This window comes from Rutilus rutilus (assembly GCF_951802725.1).
Source record: "Rutilus rutilus genome assembly, chromosome: 16".
In the NCBI taxonomy this organism is placed as follows: domain Eukaryota; kingdom Metazoa; phylum Chordata; class Actinopteri; order Cypriniformes; family Leuciscidae; genus Rutilus; species Rutilus rutilus.
Window position 1 is genome coordinate 35,801,862 of NC_140224.1, and position 22,500 is coordinate 35,824,361.

The following is a 22,500-nucleotide window of genomic DNA, read 5'->3' on the forward strand; positions in this document are numbered from 1 at the left end:
TCGGCCATTAACAATTCAAGGCTTAGGGTTACATTTTCAACATCAGGTTTCAATGATTCGAATCTCACTGATATGCAATGTTTCAATATATATGATCAGTAATGATGTGCATAATTGATATTGTAATTGAGTGATTAGATATGAGGAAACATTAGCGTGATTGTGCTGTTTGACGTTTACTTTTAATCACCGTTTAGCACATGTTGTAAATGTGGTGTCCTGCAGTATCACAACATGATTTCAGAAACCATATTCAGTGAAAGCATTGAAATCTCCCAATTGAAATTATGAAAATCACGCTTTATTTGCAGGTTTTTGGTCTCATATTGATGCATTTTATTTAAAACTCCAAGTTAGTTGCACCAAACAAAAGTACAAAAAATATATATATAAAGATATAAAGTCTGCTTTTGTTCAAACTAATCAATAGTGCCGCCCTAAACTTAATTACATTTATGTCTATGCATCTGGCAGACGCTTTTATTCACAGTGACTTGCATTGCTTTTAACAAATACATTTGATCAGTTAATGCATTTCCCTGGGAATCGAACCCATGACCTTGGCGTTGCAAGCGCCATTATCTACTGTTTGAGCTCATGCCATTGGTCGAGCCAGTATTTAATAGTATTTACGTGTGATTATTTTCATTATATCATCCTTATTTCAAAATGAGTGTATTTGTAATTGTGTGTGTGTGTGTGTGTGTGTTTGTCTCAGGGAAGGATGACGTGTTGGACATTGAGATTGATTCGTACATCCACTGCATCAGCGCGTTTGTGAAGCTGGCTCAGAGCGAGTACGCTTTACTGACCGAGATCATTCCGGAACATCACCAGAAAAAGACCTTCGACTCGCTCATACAGGTCCGCTCAGATCACCACTGCTGTGTGTTTGTGTGGTTCCTGCACATGTGTGTGTTTAAAGGGTTTCGTTCACCCAAAAATGAAAACTCTGTCAGTAATTACTCTCCCTCATGTTGTTCCAACCCCGTAAGACTTCCGTTCATCTTCAGAACACAAATTAAGATATTTTTTATTAAATCTGAGAGCTGTCTCACTCCTCCAGAGGCTTCTCTGTTATTCAAACTTGCCGGCCCAGAAAGTTAGTAAAGACAATGTTTAAAATAGTCCAAGTAATAATAATAATAATAATAATTCATTACATTTATATAGCGCTTTTTCTGAGACCTCAAAGCGCTTTACATATGGAAGGGGGGAATCTCCTCAACCACCACCAATGTGCAGCATCCACTTGGATGATGCGACGGCAGCCATATTGCGCCAGAACGCCCACCACACACCAGCTTACTGGTGGAGAGGAGACAGTGATGAAGCCAATCAGTATATGGGGATGATTAGGACGCCATGATGGACAGAGGCCAAGGGGCAAATTTGGCCAGGATGCCGGGGTTACACCCCTACTCTTTTTCGAAGGACATCCTGGGATTTTTAATGACCACAGAGAGTCAGGACCTCGGTTTAACGTCTCATCCGAAGGAACTACAGTGGCTCAACCTTAAGTTTTCTTAAGGCTCATCTTCTCATTTCTCAATGTGAACTCACTCAAAGAAACACAGAACAAGAGTTGAATAAAGTGTTTGTGTTTTTTTTGCACACAAAAAGTATTCTCGTCACTTGATAAACTTAAGATTGAGTCACTGTAGTCACTTGGACTATTTTTGTGAACTCTTTACTAAGACGTCTTGTCTTCAACGAGCCAAAAAGGGCCCACGTCACTCCTCATCTCTCTGCACTGGCTACCTCTCGCCGCTCGCATCAAGTTCAAGGCATTGACGCTTGCTTACAGATCTATCACAGGCTCAGCTCCCTCCTACTTTCACTCGCTCCTACGAGTCTACATCCCTACCAGAAGCCTACGATCGGTCAACGAGCGACGAAATCACTTTCCAGAACATTCTCATTCGCAGTTCCATGCTGGTGGGACGCTCTCCCCACCCTCATCCGGAGCACAGAATCCCTGACAACGTTCAAAAGACTCTCTTCCGTGAGCACTTAACCTCATAAAAAAAAAACTAAAAAAAAAACGTTCCTTTTCCTTTAATCCTCGCTTATCTGGCTTGGCTATGGCAAGCCGTTTTAACTTTTATTCATTTCCAGGGCCCGGTTTTTCAAAAGGTTTAATCCGGATCAAATTGATCCGGATTTAGTAATCCTTTTTTTTGCGATCCGTGATCACGCAATCCACCTTACTTTTGAGCCAGTTAAGCAACATCGGATTGGATCAATCTGATCCGGATAGGAACTTTTCAGGATCACCAAATCCTGTTTACTAGAGCCTTAAATGGAACCAACAGTGTAGCCTACTGGCTTAGCAAAGAACAGCAGTTGGCAAAATACCGGTGGCCACAAATAACCATTGTTTATTTTAATTTTAAGAAACAGAAACACTGTAATAAACAGAAACATTTTACTTTCCTTATTTTGTTATAATGTTAAATTGTAGATTTTGTTGTTTTACCATATCTCATTAGATGTGACATGCTTCATATATGCTTCAAATATGAAGAAATGTATATATCATCAGTAAACATTGATTTTGTGATCATTCACTTAAAAAAAAAAAACCTCTCTGGTTTTATTTGGTTCGAAAAATCACAACTGAATCCACCCTTCTGATGGGATCAGGATAATCCTGTTTTTTTGGATCAAATAGATCCTAATCCGAGTTCAAAATTCTGAAAAATCCAAAGGGCAGGTTTGATCCAGATCAAATTTAAGATCGGATTACATGATCTGATCTTAGTTCAGAATCCCTCTTTTACTTTTGAAAAACCCATTTCCAAGATTTGATCCAATCCGTGATCCGAAATCCCACTGGATTACTTTTGAAAAACTGGGCCCAGGATATGAATTGTTGATATCAAAAATGTAATTGTTGATATCTGTAATTATATTTTCACTAGTGAAATGTCACCATAGGCTGCCATTCAAAATCAATTGTTGATATCAAGAATTGAATTGCTACTAGTAAAAAATTTCATTTTTGATATCTGAAGACAAGGAAGTATTGTTGCGCTCAGATGAAGGCTAGTTGTAAGTCCAGGTGCGTGAAAACCAATAAAATGTAGAAGAGACTGTAGATGGTTCGCACTCTGAAAAAACTAGACAAAGTCTTTAACAAAAAGAATCAATTATTTTAATCGAGCAAGAGCAGACGTTTCAGCCATCCAGCTATTCTCAATGCTCATAATGAATCAACAACAGACATGCAGTCAATTAATACCCAATAGTTAATCAGGAGACAATTAACAGGTGCAGAGGGAGGGGCTTCAGCCCAGACCCAGAGAACAAATAGAAACACAATTCTTTTAATAGAAAAGTTAACAATATTTATCTCTAGAAAAGAATAAAAGCATTTACAGGAAACATGAATAGTTTATCTCTTCATTCATCCCTTTCGGGAAAAGGCTGTTAAGTTCATAAATCCAAAAAGATTCTCTCTGTAGCAGTTTTTTATCTACATCACCACCTCCCCTTTTAGGCAAAACTCTTTCAATGCCCAGAAATTTCAGGTCAGAAATTGCATGCTTAGCTAGTTGAAAATGTTGAGAAACAGACGAAGTTGCATCACATCTCCTGATTGCACTCAAATGTTCCAAAATTCTCGTTCGTTAAGCCCTGGTAGTTTTGCCTACATACAACAATGGGCAAGGGCAGATCAAAATGTACACCACGTGGGTAGATTTACATGTAATCAATTGCTTGATTTTATATATCTTACGTGTGTGCGGATGTGTGAAAGACTGGAGTTTAAGGTAATGTGAACAAGAAGTGCAACTTTTGCATGGAAAATTACCCTGGGCATTAGAAGGAGTACCAGAAGGAGGCGTGGCAATATCAGCATGGACCAGCCTATCTCTAAGGTTTGAGCTTCTAGAAAAGACACAAAGAGGCACATTTTGAAAAAGTTCATTCAGTTGATAATCACTTTTAATTATATGCCAATGAGAATTAACAATGTTTCTAATTTCTCTGCTCAGTGGAATTATTGATTTCAAAAATGAACATTGTTACTAGTAGCCATAGCAAGAATAGACATTTCAACTAGTGACAGTTTAATTCTTGATATCAAAAATAAAGGTTTTTACTAGTAAGAATTTTATTTCTGATATGTGAAACTGGAATTTCAACTAGTAAGAAATCAATTCTTGATATCAACAATGGATTTTGAATGGCAGCCTATGGTGACATTTCACTAGTGAAAATACAATTACAGATATCAAGAATTATAGTTTTTACTAGTTGAAATTAAATTGTTGATATCAAGAATTAGCATTTTAACTAGTGAAAATTTAGTTGTGGATATCAAGAATTAGTATCCTGGAAATGAATAAAAGTTAAAACGGCTTGCCATACTTGGCTACTCCCAACAATGCCTGAACTTCGTATTTTGAGCACTTCTTGCGTTGTTTTTTGCCTCTTCACGATGACTCGCTTAATTTAGTCCTAATTTGTAAGTCGCTTTGGACAAAAGCGTCTGCTAAATGACTAAATGTAAATGTAACTTTCTGGGCCGGCAGAATGAAATTACCTAGAAGCCTATGGAGGAGTGAGACGGCTCTCAGGTTTCATCTAAAATATCTTAATTTGTGTTCTGAAGATGATGAAAGTCTTACGGGGTTGGAACAACATGAGGGAGAGTAATTACTGACAGAGTTTTCATTTTTGGGTGAACTAACCCTTTAACTTGATGCCGTTGCAGGAGGCGCTGGATAATTTGATGTTGGAAGGTGATAACATCGTGTCAGCGGCACGCAGAGCCATTATGAGACACGATTACTCCGCCGTGTTGACCATCTTCCCCATCCTGCGGCACCTCAAGCAGACCAAACCCGACTTTGACGCCACACTACAGGTAAAAGGGAGAAAGAGAGACACGCATATGAAAAGAAATGTTGTTTTGTTGGCTGATGATGTCATATCCTGTGTTGTGGTGCAGGGAACGGCTGCCAGCACCAAGAACAAGCTCCCGGCTCTCATCACCTCCATGGAGACCATCGGCGCTAAAGCTCTCGAGGAGTTTGCTGACAGCATTAAGGTACGCGTAATGATCAGAGCTTCAGTCACTGAAAGGCTGGCCAGTGTCCGGACAGAATGTTTTAATTTATTGCGATAATAATTAACGGATAATATTATGTTTACTTGGAGAATATAAGAGTATAAACTTGCTCCGTGTCACGTGACCACCCCCTGTTTTGATGTATTAATTTATGTCATTGTATTATAATGAACATTTAATTTTAAAGCTTTATTATTAGTATTATAAAATGTAATAAATAATTAATTATATGTTTTATTAATTCTTTTAAAATATTTATCATTTTATTTAATATAAAAATATTACATTCTTTTTAAAATGATATATATATAGCTATTATTAGATGTTATTAATAATTATGAATATGATTAATTATTTAAAAAAAATTATGTAATAAAAAAAATCAATTATTTATATATATACATTTTATTTTAAGACTTCTATCATAATAGAGGTGATTAATAATTAATTTGAAATTCTATTAGTTATTAAATGTTTTTGTTAAATGTAATTAATAATTAATTCTACATTGTATTAATAATTAGAAAATATTTATCATTTCCTTTAAATTATAATGTATATATATATATATATATTACACTATTAATTATAATTATTTTTAATTTATTATAATTTGTGATAAAAAGTGATTATGTTCTGATCATGTGATCTTCTCCTCTCCAACAGAACGACCCAGATAAAGAGTACAACATGCCGAAAGACGGAACCGTACATGAGCTCACAAGCAATGTAGGATCTCCTCATCCTCCGTTCTGTACAGTAAAACTCTGCTAACGGCGGTGTTGTTATGAAACCAGACAAAGATGCTCTTTCTCTCTCGTTGTTTCTCCTCAGGCCATCCTGTTCCTGCAGCAACTGTTGGATTTCCAGGAAACCGCAGGAGCGATGTTGGCCTCTCAGGGTAAAGCAGAAACACACTGACGTACACATAAAAAAAAACAGACATATTAGATCCAATAGATATTCCTGGATTATAAATCTGCCGTTCTTCAATGTGCTGAAGATAGTTTGTAGTTAAAGAGCAGATGTGAGCTCTGTATTGGACAGCTGACATGTCTGTTTTTATCACATTAATGTTCATAACACACAGTCCTCACCCTCCTATCTCCTTTCCTGTGGTCTGCATTTCCTTTTCCTTTGGTTTTCCTGAAGTCACTCATTCTGAGATCATATTTGGAAAGCAAATTCAACCATTTTCAGCTTCTCTGCCCATGTTTTTCCCTGAACCATCTTTCTCCGCCCTGCACTAATAATAATTTAGCCTCTAAATTGCAATATAAAATTTTAGCTATCAACTACTATTTATTAGAGTCGGATCTGCTAAGCAGTCTTGCCTTATTAACAAATGGTCAGTGAAAATGGTCAGAAATTAAATATATGTCCTGATATGACCGCTCATGTTCACAGCAATGCATGCCACTCTGTAGCTCCGCCCACTCACCTCTGCTTCTGTCACATGATCTCGCTCTCACCCTGTCTGTAGCTCCTCCCACTAGTTTCTCAGCTCCACCCACTCACCGCTGTCACATGATCTCTCTCTCACCCTGTCTGTAGCTCCTCCCTCTGGTTTTTCAGCTCCGCCCACCCACCTCTGCTTCTGTCACATGATCTCGCTCTCTCACACTGGCTGTAGCTCCTCCCACTGGTTTCTAAGCTCCGCCCACTCACCTCTGCTTCTGTCACATGATCTCTCTCTCACCCTGGCTGGCCATCAGTGGTTAAGCTCTTCACTAACAGAACTATTTTAACTTCTTGCCCTTTGCCTCTTTCTCTTGTTCTCTCTCTCTCTCTCTCTCTCTCTCTCTCTCTCTCTGTTCTGCTTTGCTTCTGCCCTGTAGTTCTCGGGGACACTTACAATATTCCTTTAGACCCCCGAGGTAAGAGCCCATGCAGACGAGTAGAGCTCGACTCCTCTGACTTACAGTCAACATGAAACCTGAACTCACTCGCTTTACCTTCTCAATACATGTGGTGAATGATCCGCCACTGCATGATATTCTAAAGCAGTGCTTATAAACATGTTTCACTCAGATCATGGAAGTATGATGGGTAAAAAAGTAGTATTTCATGTGAAACTGTAAATAATGTACGGCGGGACTTGATTTTGTCTATTGGGATTTGATTGCATAGAGGGGATTTATTGCAATAGATATTGCATAAATATTGCATAAATATTATTGGTTAATGTTATTTTGCCGTTAATTAAATCAGCAGAAAATGAGGATTGTTTCACACAGAGATTTTGATTAAACCCCAGAAACGTCAGAATCATTCACAATATGACCAGAAACATTCATTATGAATGTAAACGAGGCTGATTGGATTTCATGTTGACTTCAAACCCATAACTGTCTTTCTGAATCGCTTACTGTACTTGCTTTTTTTAGACTTGCAGATGTTTCTGAAAGAGTTACAGGCTTTATTTACGGTGTTTATGTCGGTTTCCGGGAGCTTTGGTTTATGGAAAGTTTCATCTGATGGTATTTTCTCTGAGGATCTTCAGATTTTCCCCGGCAGCCGGCAGGATATGAAACAATAACCTCTCTAAGTTATTAATTATAGCATTGTACACGAGCTGTGATTTAATCTGGGGCGAGTCCAGTTCAGCTGATCTGAGACCAGTTTCTCTTCTCAGAGAGTTAAATGTAATATATGTTTTATATGTAAGGGAGGATTAACTTCAATCTGAGCATCTAGTTTATGAGTTATTAAGATTCAGAGGTCGACTCTCAGACAGAAGGAAGTGATGATTTTCTGAATGTTAAACAAATGAACGGCTGTTGAAATGTCTCTCTTGTTGTTTCCAGAGAGCAGCTCATCCGCCAGCAGCTACAGTTCAGAGTTCAGCCGGAGACTACTGAGCACGTATATCTGTAAGACACACACACACACACACACACTCACACACACGCTCACAAACTTTTTTTTACATTTTCAAACAAACTCATTCTGTATGATTTATAACCTTGTTTCCTCTTGGGGACCTGAATTTAGGTCACACACATACTAAGTACAAACACACACACACCACACTCACACACACACACCACACTCACATACTCAAACACACCACACACTCTCACACACACACACTCACACACACACACACACACCACACTCACACACACACCACACTCACATACTCAAACACACCACACACTCTCTCACACACTCTCGCACACACACACGCACGCACACACACACACACACACACACACTAACTCACTCATACGCACACACACACCACACTCACATACTCAAACACACCACACACTCTCTCACACACTCTCTCACACTACTGAGCACGTATATCTGTAAGACACACTCACACACACACACACACACACACACACACACTCACACTCAAACGCTCACACACACTCACAAACTTTTTTTACATTTTCAAACAAACTCATTCTGTATGATTTATGAGCTTGTTTCCTCTTGGGGACCTGAATTTAGGTCACACACATACTAAGTACACACACACTCACACACACACTCACTCACTCACTCACTCACTCACTCACTCACTTACTCACGTACACACACACACACACCACATACTCAAACACACCACACACTCTCTCTCACTCACACACACACACTCGCACACACCACTCTCACATACTCAAACACACTCTCACACACACACTCATACACACACATTCACTCACACAAATAACTGATGTTTTAAAAGGTCATATCATGCATTTTCAGATAAACTTTTCCCTCAGGTCATCTTAGAGTGTAATACTAGTAAAGGTCTTCTAGTTTTTCTTGAACAGTTTCCACAGTGATCTCTCCGAGTTGCAGACGTTCAGAAGTTTCAGCCTGTTTTCATTCAATGCTCTTCTTTCTTTCTTTTTTTCTCTCTTTTGTTGAAGAGGAAATTTTGAGTCCTGAAAGTTACAGGATGTTTTCATAATCATCAAACTCTTTTATATCAAACGATCATGTGAAACGTGATTCTAAATGATATGAGTTTTCATTCATTGAAATAAATATTAAATAAATATTAGATGATAACCTATAACTTAGAAAACATAAAATGAAAAATAGAAATGTTCCCTTGGACTTACTAAAACTGAAGTAAAAATAAATTAAAGCTAAATAAAAATATTTATAATATAATAATAATAATATTTAAAATTTAAATATGAAATTACTTTAAATTGAGTACAATTTAAATTGAACTTATATTAAATAAATGTTAATTCAATATAAAGTTAATTTAAAATATTAATAAATTCTATAATAGTATATAAAAGATAGTAAAATAACACTGTTTGTGTTTGGAATAAATTATATTAGATAAATAGGTGTTTTTGTGTTTCTCTGTAGATAAAGTCCTCGGTAACCTGCAGCTGAATCTGTCAAACAAAGCTAAAGTGTATGAAGATCCGGCGCTGCGAGCCGTCTTCCTTCACAACAACTACAACTACATCCTGAAATCCCTGGAGAAGTGAGTATACAGACTGATTCAGGACCGTTGAACAGGTTCAGTTCACTGACCAATCAGACACTGGAACACACTCACTGCTAGCCAATCAGGCGACAGTTAAAATGACGTTTTCTTCCTCATTTAAAGGGGTTTATTAAACGGATTATGATTTGACTTTTCTAACTTTAGTTAGTGTGTAGTGTTGCTGTTTGAGCATAAACAACATCTGCAAAGTTACAACGCTCAAAGTTCAGAGCAAAGGGAGATATTTGCTTTTAAAGAAATCGCTTTTTAAGGACTACAACAAACGGCTGGTAGAGACTACACGAGCTTCCTCCCGAGTTAGTGACATCACTAACCCTAAAATTTACATAAACCCCGCCCCCTGAACACGGTTTATAGATTATCAAGACAGACTATGCTAATCAGTGACTAGAAGATAACTACACATCAGCTACATAAATTCATCAACTAACCATTCAGAAATGTCCTGTTGCTTCTACATGTTGTCACTTCTTCTTGAGTCTCTCCATCTTTGTCTGACTCCGGTTTGAACATAAAAGGCTAAAAAGTGTAAAAAAATTCTGACCTGAAATTTTCACTCACACACACACACACACACACACTCACACACACACACTCACACACACAGGCGCACACACACACGCACACACAAGCTCTTGAAGCTCCGCCCCCTGTGCCGGGACCAGCAGCTCATTTGCATTTAAAGGGACAGACACAAAACAGTGTTTTTGCTCACCCTCAAAAAGTGACAATTTTAACATGTTATATAAAAATATCTGTGGGGTATTTTGAGCTAAAACTTCACACACACACTCTAGAGACATCAGAGACTTATTTTACATCTTGTGAAAAGGGCATTATACCGCCCCTTTAAATATTTAGTTGTTCCTACGATAAGTCACATTACTGAAGTAGAATGTTATGTGAATGGTGTTCTCCGCTGCGCAGGTCTGAGTTGATTCAGCTGGTCGCTGTGACGCATAAGAAGGTGGAGAGTTCATACAGAGAGCTGATCGAGCAGGAGATCCAGAATTATCAGCGCAGGTAAAACATCACAGTCCACATGCCAGAAACTGTCCTGTCATGATTCAATGAATGACCTTCTGACCTTCACTCACCTACAGCTGGCTGAAGGTCACAGAGCATCTGACCGAGCGAAACATCCCAGCATTCCAGCCTGGAACCAAAGTGAGAAGATCTCACACACACACACACACCAATAACGATTCTATTCTACTTTTTTCCATGTTCATCTTCTTTAGTGTGTAATGTTGCTGTTTGAGCATGAGAAAGGTTTCGGGAGTTCCTCTCTATATCAGTGTCAGTGTTTCTGAACTCCTGAAACGCCTCCATTGTAGTCTTGAGTTTCTTCCGGAACGAACACGTCACAATATTCCTCATTTAAATAATTAATGCGCAGAATAAAGGGGCGGGGCCTGGTTGAGTTAGTTAGTAGTGTGTTAAACTGGCGGTTATGGTAAGGGGCGGGACATTCCCCAAACACACTTGAAGCGCTCGACCAATCACAACACACTGCTCCAGCCGACCAATCAGAGCACAGTGTGCTTTTCAGAAGGAGGGGCTTCATAGAGACAGGAAGTAAACAGAGCGTTACTGACAGACTGGGAAGAGAGGAGCCGCAACAATGGAGAATATGAGGAGAATAATCAACATTCAAGCTGGAAAACCTGTTCTAGTAGAGCCAAAAACACAATCAAGACTTTGTAAAAGGGCATAATATGGCCTCTGTAATGCTTTATTATATGCAGTTTGGAACTTCTGCACAGTTTATGTTTTGAGCTTCTGTTAAAAGTGTTTTTATTTGGTTCGTCATTGAATGATCTCAGTTTAACTTTCACTGATGTTTTTGCATGAGCAGCTGAAAGACAAGGAGCGACAGATCATCAAGGACAAGTTCAAGGTGAGAGAGATTCATGCATCTTCTTTAGTCCTACTGTATCATATTTGATGTATTCATGTCTAAGGCCTCTGAATGATTAAACCTTTGCTGATAAACCTGTCGCACACCATCTACTTCATGCCTTCTGTCTCTGACTGATAGTTTAGACTGTTTTATCAAGTACAGGTCTGTTAGTGTGATTGAACGTCCATCAGCTCGTGCTTCACGTGTCTTTCTGCTGTCAAATCTGCACTGGTTTTTATAAAGTGAACATGAGAATAGCATTGATATTATTAGTAATATTTCAAGATGAACACTTACTGAACTGAAGCTTTACTGGATTATCCAAACATCATTTTATAGAAAAATCGTGAGGATCAAATATGATCATCAAGGCTTTTTTGTTCATCTCTCAATCATCATTATATTGCATTGAATCATGTTTTAAAACTACAGAGCTTTGATCATAAAATCAAGCATTTAAATATCATCGTACTAAGACATATTATTGGCAGATATTGATGTTTATATGCGTTTTATGTAAGTATCTGCTGTACTGTTATAAAGATCTCACTGATTGACATTACAAGCATCAGAAGTTCATATTATGTTTTGTCCATATTAATATCAACATCTGCACCAAATTGCATATTTTTGCTCCGTTTGAGTCTCTGAATATGAGCCATAAAAGCCTGATGCATCAAATATGATACTCATCAAAAACACATATGCAGTCTTTTATATTTTGCCTAAAGTCAGTGTTTCCAGGGATGAAGGGTCTTGTGTGTTTGCAGGGTTTTAACGAGGGTCTGGAGGAGCTGTGTAAGATCCAGAAAGGCTGGGCGGTTCCTGATAAAGAACAGCGTGACGCCATCAGACAGGCTCAGAAGAGAGTGGTTTCAGACGCTTATAAAGCCTTCCTTCAGCGGTGTGTGTGTGTGTGTGTGTGTGTGTGTGTGTGTGTGTGTGTGTGTGATGCATCAGCTCATATCTCATGTGTCATATACAGATGTATTCGGCACGTGTTTGTTCATAATCTAATCTTTGTTTTTACAGATGTGCAAACATTTCATTCACCAAAAATCCAGAGAAATATCACCGATACGCGCCGGAGCAGGTGGAAGAAATGATTGACAAGCTCTTTGACACTTCGGCCTAGGCCACGCCCACTCCGTCACCATAGCAACGGAGTCTCTGGTTTCCACTGGAGACGAACATGCACTTTCCCCTCTGCTTCATCACACACTACTCAACTGCAACGTCACTGTTCGTTGGTGCTTGTTTTGTTTTTTTGTATAAATGTATTTATGTAAATGTTTTTTGGGGATTTAACTGCAATAAATAAATAGAATTCACTCCTGAAACCTCTACTTCAGATTTCTTCAGTTCAGTATCTTGCGTTGTTTTCAAGTGCTGCATGTATGAAATATGAATTTGTTTAAAAATGTGTTTTATTATTATTATTTTTCATATATATAAATATATATAAACTTAGTACACCTGATCCCTCTCATCATGGTGATCACAACCAATATCTTACATTAAGACTCCGCCCATTACAGTAGTGGCCATTTTGAAAAGTACAGAATTCAGTTTTCCTTCAAATTTGGTCAAATTATTACGAAAATTGGCTCAGATGTTCTTTGGACTGAGCCGCACAGAAATGACTGAACAAAAGTTTTTAATTCATCTTTGTTCAAAAGTTATGGTGTCGCAAACTTAACGAGGTCGACCCAAAATTGGTTCAGAAGGCTGTATCTCGGCCAAAGTTAGATCAATTGAAACGAAAATTGGTACGCTTCATTGGAAGCATGATCTGAGGGTCCATGCCAAAGTTGGGAACAGCGCCACCTACAGGTCATGAGATATAAAAAATGGCTATTTTGGCCAATTACTTTTGAACATCAACAGGGATCATCAACAGCATGTCCTGAAGGTACATAAGGTTTTTTTGCAAAATGCCTATAACTTCTGAAAACATTGTTCGAAATGTTATTGACTTTATGTCATTACGTTCCTTGATTTATGCCGATTCCGACGACATCTCATTTGTCATTTTCCAACAATGTGACTGTCTGCCATATTGGAGCAAATGAAAAACAGTTTTTTCGCTACTCCTCCTACAAATGTTGCTCAATTTTTTTCCAATTTCCCAAAATGTGATGATCTTTGGACCGAGCCGTACAGAAGTAAATTAACAGATTTTTGATATTCGCTACCGTTCCCGAAATATTCGTCTCCAAAGTCAACCTTGCCTGAATTTGTTGCCTTGTGTTAGTTAGCTTAGCATGCTAATTGGTTAGCACGCTAACCAGATGCCATTCCTTCTAATGTGGCTTTTTAGCTATCAGGCTATGAGCTACATTAACATTAAGCTAGCTTAGCATGCTAATCTGGTTAACATACATTTGTGTGCTCATTCTTACACTGAAGCCTCTCCTCTGCAGCTTTGTAATTCAGCGTCCTCTGAGTGGTACACGCTGCTAAACCACGACCCTCGAACCATTCCGGTCGTGGGTTCGAATCCTGTGTGGCACATGCCCAGACCGCAAGAGGTACTGTGGCCTTAAGTGGTGGAAAAGTTGCTTTTGTTCCAGACATGGTGTCTATATGTGAAGGAACTCAATAAATACAACATGCTGAATATTCTTCAGCAAATTTATATAAAAATTCTTCATTTTGAGTTGCTTCTCACTTGAACTATTGGACCATCTGCATCTTGGCAAAAACACAACTTCCCAGTGGTGCAATGAGATGAGTGACAGGCATCTGCCCCAGAGATAGTGGGTTCGTCCCTCGTGTGGGATGACTTTATAAAATTGTGTGTAATGTTGTGTCATGTCGACTCCTTTATTTTTCAAGCGTTGTACTAATCATTCTTCCTCTTGGATTAGAAATAAGTATGTCTTGTCCATTCTGTGTTCATTCTCATCTGAACTTCTGAACCAGCTGTTTTTTCATGCATGTTCAATTTCTGCTGATTTTACACTTCCTGTTCTTGCTGCTGCTTCAGGGGCTTGGCCCCGTATCGCTGCTTGCAGCTATATTTATTATTATATTTTACACATATATATATATATATATACATATACATATATAATTTGTTTAAAATATTGCTTATGATTATTTTCATTATTATATATTTTAACATTCCTTCCTTAAATAATTAATTTATATTTGTACTTTTTAATTATATATATATATCATTTGTTTAAAGTATTGTTCATTATTTTTATTATATATTTTTTTACTTATTAATAATATATTTGTAAATAGAATTAGTTTTAAAAATATTTTGTAATATATATTACATTTTTAATAATTAAAATATCTATTTGAATTACTTTGTTTAAAAATATTGTTAATTATTGTTTTCATTATTGTTTTTTTTTATTTGTTGTTTTTTATAAATGTTCACACACACACACACACACACACATATATATATATAAACACAATATTTTTGTCATGCAAAAATCTTCAAATGCGTTGTGTAGTTTGACCTACATCTCGTGTCTGTCAGGGATGATGAACATCCGCTCAGTCAGTCGAGGTGTGGAGCTCTGTATTTAACAATCACCTTTTCAAAAGCTTTAATCACTGAGCTAAAATCAGCTCAGAGTCTGTGAACACAACAGTACGAGCTGAATCAGTGTGTCAGACAAACACTGAATCATAACTGTATATTCCCCAAAACAATGAGCTATCGACCAACACCCACAGGAATTACTCACTGAATATTCCAGAGGAGAGGAAAGGAACACATCAGGGAATATTCTTCATCCCAGAGGAGAGGAAAGGAACGCATCAGGGAATGCATGCCGAATGAGGCACGGAGAGAGTGTGTGTGTGTGTGTGTGTGTGTGTGTGTGTGTGTGTGTGTGTGTGTGTGTGTGTGTGCACAGATGTTTCTGGATGTGGAAGCGTGAAACTGATTTCACTGTTTGCCCACTTGTTTCTCAGCGGATGAGTGTCAGTGTCGGGGTTTTGGAGAAGATGCCCGGAACGGCTCAGTGATCCCGCTTTCTGCTCCGATTACTGGGAAAAACACCCACGATTGTCTTATATTGTCATTTTGTGTCAGAGTTTAACTGGAACAGTTTATTCAATAACATTTCTATCGAGTTATCATATTTGATACGTCAGGCTTATGAGAATATGAGAATAAACAGCTCAATTTTATTCAGAGGCCCAAAAATATGCAATTTGTTGCATATGCTGATATTTATATGGCCAAAAAGTAAGATGAAAACAATGAGATCTTTATAACAGTGCAGCAGATACATAAACTGCATATAAATATCAATATCTACCAATATTACGTCTTAGTAAGATGATATTTGAATGCTCAGTTTTATGATCAAAGCTCTTTTAAAACATGATTCAATGCAATACAATAATAATTGAGAGATGAACTAATAAACCTTCCCCAAAAGCCTGCATGATGATCATATTTGATGATTTTTCTATGAAATGATGTTTGGATAATCCAGTAAAGCTTCAGTCCAGTACGTGTTCATCTTGAATTTATGAAGTTATTCTTACGTTTACTGTATTAAAATCAGTGCAGATTTGACACGTGAAGCACAAGCTGATGGTGAATGTTTGTGCAATTACACAAAAAGACTTACTTGATAAAACAGTGTAAACTATCAGTCAGAGACAGGCATGTGTGAGAGATCCGGTTTCTCAGCAAAGTTTTGATCATTTTAGAGGCCTTAGAAATGTTGTGTATTAATAAGATACTGTAGATTTACAGACCAGTTCAGATAGTGCTTGAGAAAAGAAAGAAAGCAAAAGCATGAAGAGAACTGAAGTCAGTTTGAATCATCTATGATCTAGTTTCAGTGTTTGACAAACTCCCACACAAACTCTTCTGTTCCTGCAGCCAATCAGAGCAAACGCTCCTCTATATAGGGAGTGTGTAACACACACACACACACTCCAGTCCGGCTGATCTGATAACCGGTGAGTTGAGTTACTGCTGATACATGAGTTCATGCATGACTGAGATATTAAACTGCTTTGAAAATAATCCAGATGCACAATATTCATATAGTGACGGGATGATCTGTGCACTACTAACTCTGTAAATGCTGGTAGAAGATATGAGGACAATAATATAACATAGTGTGCTTTATAAAATTGTTTTTAACAAGTTTCCAAATTATTGTATTATTACATGCTGTTTTTAATGAACCTTGAGAAGCAACATTTATACCGAAATGTATACTTGTCAGTCTGCTGGATTTATTTAGTTTAATATTTCATTTTATTATTTAGATATGTTGCATAGTTTCAGATCATTTACTCTGGGTTGGATTTTTTTATTGTTACTGTTATTTTTCAATTAATTCTACTGTTTATTTTATTTTATTATTTTTGACATGTTGTATTTTGCTCTGGGAAGATTTTTATTTTATTTTATTTTATTTTATTTTGATATGTTGTATTATGTTGATAGTTTTAGATAATTTGCTCTGGGAAGATTTTTATTTTGTTTTTATTTATTTTATTTTATTTTATTTTATGTGGATATGGTGATAGTTTCAGATCATTTGCTCTGGGAAGATTTGTATTTTATTTTATTTTAATAAATTGGATTATGTTGGATGAGAGGACTTTTATTTTATTTTATTTTATTTTGATCAATTTGATTATGTTGCATGGGAGGACTTTTATTTTATTATTTTATTTTATTTTATTTTGATATGTTGTATTATGTTGATAGTTTTAGATCACTTGCTCTGGGAAGATTTTTATTTTGTTTTTATTTATTTATTTATTGTATTTTATTTGGATATGTTCCATTATGTTGATAGTTTCTGATCATTTGCTCTGGGAAGATTTGTATTTTATTTTATTTTAATAAATTGGATTATGTTGGATGGGAGGACTTTTATTTTATTATTTTATTTTATTTTATTTTATTTTATTTTATTTTATTTTATTTTATTTTATTTTATTTTATTTTATTTTATTTTGATATGTTGTATTATGTTGATAGTTTTAGATCACTTGCTCTGGGAAGATTTTTATTTTGTTTTTATTTATTTATTTTATTTTATTTGGATGTGTTGATAGTTTTAGATCATTTTCTCGTGGAAGATTTTTATTTTGTTTTATTTATTTTATTTTATTTTATTTTGATAAGTTGGATTATGTTGAATGGAAACATTTTAATGAGACATGTTTGAGTTTATATCTGAGATCTCTAACTTTGGAATGCAGACGTTTGGCATCTTCAGACCTTGTTGAGATGCATGTGAGATTACGGTCTGAGAACTAGCCAATCTCTCATCGCTGTCTAAGAGATTTATTACACACACACACACACACACACACACACACACACACACACACACACACATCTCATCTGTGCGGATCTCTGAGCTTTAATCTCCTTCTCCGCTCCAGGCCTGCTCTGTCTGACCTGAGCTGTTATAGGAAATTAATTTTATAATGATTTTTTCCAGGAAATTTCTCCGTTGTGAATTTCTAAAACAAACCTTGCCTTGACTGCTTTAATGACATGATCTGTGTTTCAGCGTCTGAAGGCCGAAGGAGAAATGTCTGTGTTCTGCAGTCTGAGTTTAACGCTAGCTTTAGCAGTGCTCACAGTGTGTGTAAGTGTGCTTCATAACACACTCACGTTTAGACACTGTTTTGAATTGTGTAGTTTCTAGACTGAACTCCTCGTTTCTTTGCTTTGACCTCCAGAGAGCCCAGCGCAGACTCTTTCCCAGCGCTTCACAGGACAAACCAGGTGCAGATCTTTTATTTTTCATGTTCACATTAATATTGCATAGAAGTCCCGCAGTTTGATCTCATGCTGGCTGTGTGCAGGTGTTTTGTGTCTGAATGGTGGGACGTCTCTCTCCTCTCTGTCGGGACGTCACTTGCTCTGTCTCTGTCCTGACGGCTTCAGCGGCTCCAGCTGTGAAACAGGTGTGTGTGTGTGTGTTTATTATCAGGTCTTTGCATCTGTAAATGTTTATCCTCTCTGTTAAAGGGATAGTTTACCCAAAAATGTAAATAAGCCCATGATTTACTCACCCTGAACTCATCCTAGGTGAATATGACATTCTTCTTTCAGACGAATACAATCAGAGTTATATAAAAAAATGTCCTGGCTCTTCCAAGCTTTATAATGACAGTGAATGGCTGTTTCTGTTTCATAAAAGTGCATCTATCCATTATAAAAGTGCATTTATTTATCATAAAAGTGCATCTATCCATTATAAAAGTGCATCTATCCATCATAAAAGTGCATCTATCCATCATAAAAGTGCATCTGTCCATTATAAAAGTGCATCTGTCCATCATAAAAGTGCATCTATCCATCATAAAAGTGCATCTATCCATTATAAAAGTGCATCTATCATCATAAAAGTGCATCTGTCCATTATAAAAGTGCATCTATCCATTATAAAAGTGCATCTATCCATTATAAAAGTGCATCTATCCATCATAAAAGTGCATTTATTTATCATAAAAGTGCATCTATCCATCATAAAAGTGCATCTATCCATCATAAAAGTGCATCTATCCATTATAAAAGTGCATCTATCCATTATAAAAGTGCATCTATCCATCATAAAAGTGCATTTATTTATCATAAAAGTGCATCTGTCCATCATAAAAGTGCATCTATCCGTTATAAAAGTGCATCTATCCATCATAAAAGTGCATCTGTCCATCATATACGTGCATCTATCATCATAAAAGTGCATCTATCCGTTATAAAAGTGCATCTATCCATCATAAAAGTGCATCTATCCATTATAAAAGTGCATCTGTCCATTATAAAAGTGCATCTGTCCATTATAAAAGTGCATCTGTCCATCATAAAAGTGCATCTATCCATCATAAAAGTGCATCTATCCATTATAAAAGTGCATCTGTCCATCATAAAAGTGCATCTATCCATTATAAAAGTGCATCTGTCCATCATAAAAGTGCATCTGTCCATCATAAAAGTGCATCTGTCCATCATAAAAGTGCATCTGTCCATCATAAAAGTGCATCTGTCCATCATAAAAGTGCATCTGTCCATCATAAAAGTGCATCTATCCATGATAAAAGTGCATCTATCATCATAAAAGTGCATCTGTCCATCATAAAAGTGCATCTATCCATCATAAAAGTGCATCTATCATCATAAAAGTGCATCTGTTCATCATAAAAGTGCATCTATCCATCATAAAAGTGCATCTGTCCATCATAAAAGTGCATCTGTTCATCATAAAAGTGCATCTGTTCATCATAAAAGTGCATCTATCATCATAAAAGTGCATCTGTTCATCATAAAAGTGCATCTATCCATCATAAAAGTGCATCTGTCCATCATAAAAGTGCATCTGTTCATCATAAAAGTGCATCTGTTCATCATAAAAGTGCATCTATCCATCATAAAAGTGCATCTGTCCATCATAAAAGTGCATCTATCATCATAAAAGTGCATCTATCCATCATAAAAGTGCATCTGTTCATCATAAAAGTGCATCTGTTCATCATAAAAGTGCATCTATCCATCATAAAAGTGCATCTATCCATCATAAAAGTGCATCTGTCCATCATAAAAGTGCATCTATCCATCATAAAAGTGCATCTGTCCGTCATAAAAGTGCATCTGTCCATCATAAAAGTGCATCTGTCCGTCATAAAAGTGCATCTGTCCGTCATAAAAGTGCATCTGTCCATCATAAAAGTGTATCTGTCCATCATAAAAGTGCATCTATCCATCATAAAAGTGCATCTATCATCATAAAAGTGCATCTGTCCATCATAAAAGTGCATCCGTCCATCATAAAAGTGCATCTGTCCATCATAAAAGTGCATCTATCATCATAAAAGTGCATCTATCATCATAAAAGTGCATCTATCATCATAAAAGTGCATCTATCATCATAAAAGTGCATCTATCCATCATAAAAGTGCATCTGTCCATCGTAACTCTGATTGTATTCGTCTGAAAGAAGAATGTCATATACAGGATGGCTTGAGGGTGAGTAAATCATGGGCTAATTGTTTTTATTTTTTAGATGAACTATCTCTTTAAGTTCTTCAGATAATGATGTTTTCTGGTAGACGAGTCCATGTCCTGCTCTGACGGGATCGGTCTCCACTACAGAGGTCCCGTGTCTAAATCAGCGAGTGGGAGGGAATGTGTGGAACTGGGTGGACACAAACACTGCAGGCGAGTTGAGCTCAAACATCCGCTTCTGAGTCACCTGACAACTAGAATCATATCAACATGCCTTAGTCCTGAAGATTGCAATATTAATAGAACAAGAAAACAAGAACTGACATGTCTTGGGCAAAATTCACCCCAAAATTAGAAGAAATAATTTAGATATTAAATGTAATTAAACTGAACCCATTTTTTAAAAAACAATTAAACACAAAAGTTGTTTTAAATACCTTTTAATTTAATAATTATAATAATAATATAATAATAATAATGATTAATTTAATAATTATTTTAAGTTTATTTAATTTGATAAAGTTTTGAATATAGAAAATTAAGCCTTTTTGCATTTTGACATTATATTTTTTGACATTGTTTTACATTAAACACAATGAAACACATTTGCCCCATTATTAATCATTTATATTTTACTGTTTTAAAGTAAAACAGTTTTTATACAATGAAAATTTATTTGATTTTATTTTGTTTTATTTTGTTTTATTTATTTTATTTTATTTTATTTTATTTTATTTTATTTTATTTTATTTTATTTTATTTTATTTTATTTTATTTTATTTTATTTTATTTTTTATTTTTTATTTTTTATTTATTTTTTTATTTTTTTATTTTTTTATTTTTTTACTTTACTTTATTACTTATTATTTTTGCATAAAGAAAATTAAGCTTTTTGGACAATTCATATTTTTTTTAGCATTTTGACATTATTAAACATAATGAAACACATGTACCCCATTAACATTTATTTATATTTTACTGTTTTAAAGTAAATCAATAATTAATAATATATTAATTGATTAAAAAAAACTGTATTGTGATATTATTTTCCATTATAATTAAACACATTTGCCACATTAACATTTATTTATATTTTACTGTATTTGAGTATAAAGTACTTTTATACAATTATTTTTATGTATGTATAAATAATAAATAAATAAAAATGACATTACATTACAGTGAGAATTGGGTCACAGTGCAAAACAATTCATGTTTTACTTTTCATTTTGGGGTGAAATATGACCCGCACATGTTCTTGATCATATTTGCAATATTCCCCCTTATTCTCAAGACCAGACATGAAGATCTCCTGCAGAAATATTCCCTCTCACACACACACACACACACACACCTGCCCGAGCCTGTGCAGCTCACACTGCCTGACATTCCTGTGTTGTTTGGCGTATTCCTGCTCATGTAAATGTGGTTATTGTGTTCATTTCTCTTCATCATGTCAGTTACATCCATCATAACTCACTGTACATGTTCCAACACCAACAGAAACCCAGACTTCAGCCGCAGACCGTGGTGTTTCGTACAGAAGGGGCCGACGATCATCAGAGAGGACTGTGATATTCCCCGATGCACAGAACATCTCAGTACTGATTCTGTCCTTTTCACTCTATTAATGTATCAGAGATGGGCAGAAACACATGAAAATCTATTTAAAAACAGAAAGTTGTGCGAATACTGAATATGAGTTGCTGCATATTGCACTTTTAATAACTCTTTTTAACATCAAGCACGTCCCACTATTTATTACTCAGTCATCCGTGTTTCTTTATCACTTTAATGGGGCAATAACTCCTGCTCACTAGAAGCTGCATGTGCGATATATAAATTATATCGAAAAACTTAAATCAATTCCATGATATATATCGTCATATCATCCAGTCCTAGCAAGCAGTGATGCTTAAACACAATTGACAAGCTAGCTGATAAAACCAACAACCAATTAAAGTCCCCCTGTGGTGAAAATCCAGCTTTTAATGTTGTTTATATGTCTATGTGCTTTAAGACAAAGCATGTGTAAATTCATAAGTCGACAGCATTGCTGAGTATTC

The 22,500-nt window shown here is 36.1% G+C and overlaps 2 protein-coding genes across 12 annotated transcripts in view; both read left to right on the forward strand.

Moving 5' to 3' along the window:
* The window catches only part of exoc7 (exocyst complex component 7), a 21,008-nt gene extending 8,196 nt beyond the window's left edge, over positions 1-12,812 (forward strand). For 4 of the 11 annotated variants that reach the window (XM_084433973.1, XM_084433976.1, XM_084433978.1 and 1 more), the window contains 13 exons: positions 719-864; positions 4,724-4,876; positions 4,961-5,059; positions 5,747-5,809; positions 5,915-5,981; positions 6,919-6,957; positions 7,888-7,953; positions 9,425-9,545; positions 10,497-10,592; positions 10,673-10,736; positions 11,428-11,469; positions 12,243-12,376; positions 12,505-12,812. In XM_084433973.1, the coding sequence (XP_084290099.1) occupies positions 719-864; positions 4,724-4,876; positions 4,961-5,059; positions 5,747-5,809; positions 5,915-5,981; positions 6,919-6,957; positions 7,888-7,953; positions 9,425-9,545; positions 10,497-10,592; positions 10,673-10,736; positions 11,428-11,469; positions 12,243-12,376; positions 12,505-12,607 (1,193 nt within the window). In that variant the 3' untranslated portion in view covers positions 12,608-12,812. The remainder of the gene's footprint in view (positions 1-718; positions 865-4,723; positions 4,877-4,960; positions 5,060-5,746; positions 5,810-5,914; positions 5,982-6,918; positions 6,958-7,887; positions 7,954-9,424; positions 9,546-10,496; positions 10,593-10,672; positions 10,737-11,427; positions 11,470-12,242; positions 12,377-12,504) is intronic. The other 7 variants (XM_084433977.1, XM_084433979.1, XM_084433980.1 and 4 more) reach the window with 3 other exon arrangements.
* A 3,692-nt stretch (positions 12,813-16,504) lies between these two features.
* plaub (plasminogen activator, urokinase b) overlaps positions 16,505-22,500 on the forward strand; it is a 12,653-nt gene continuing 6,657 nt past the window's right edge. The window contains exons 1-5 of the mRNA XM_084434232.1: positions 16,505-18,074; positions 18,169-18,214; positions 18,295-18,396; positions 20,539-20,647; positions 21,938-22,035. Coding sequence (XP_084290358.1) covers positions 18,018-18,074; positions 18,169-18,214; positions 18,295-18,396; positions 20,539-20,647; positions 21,938-22,035 — 412 coding nt within the window. The 5' untranslated portion in view covers positions 16,505-18,017. The remainder of the gene's footprint in view (positions 18,075-18,168; positions 18,215-18,294; positions 18,397-20,538; positions 20,648-21,937; positions 22,036-22,500) is intronic.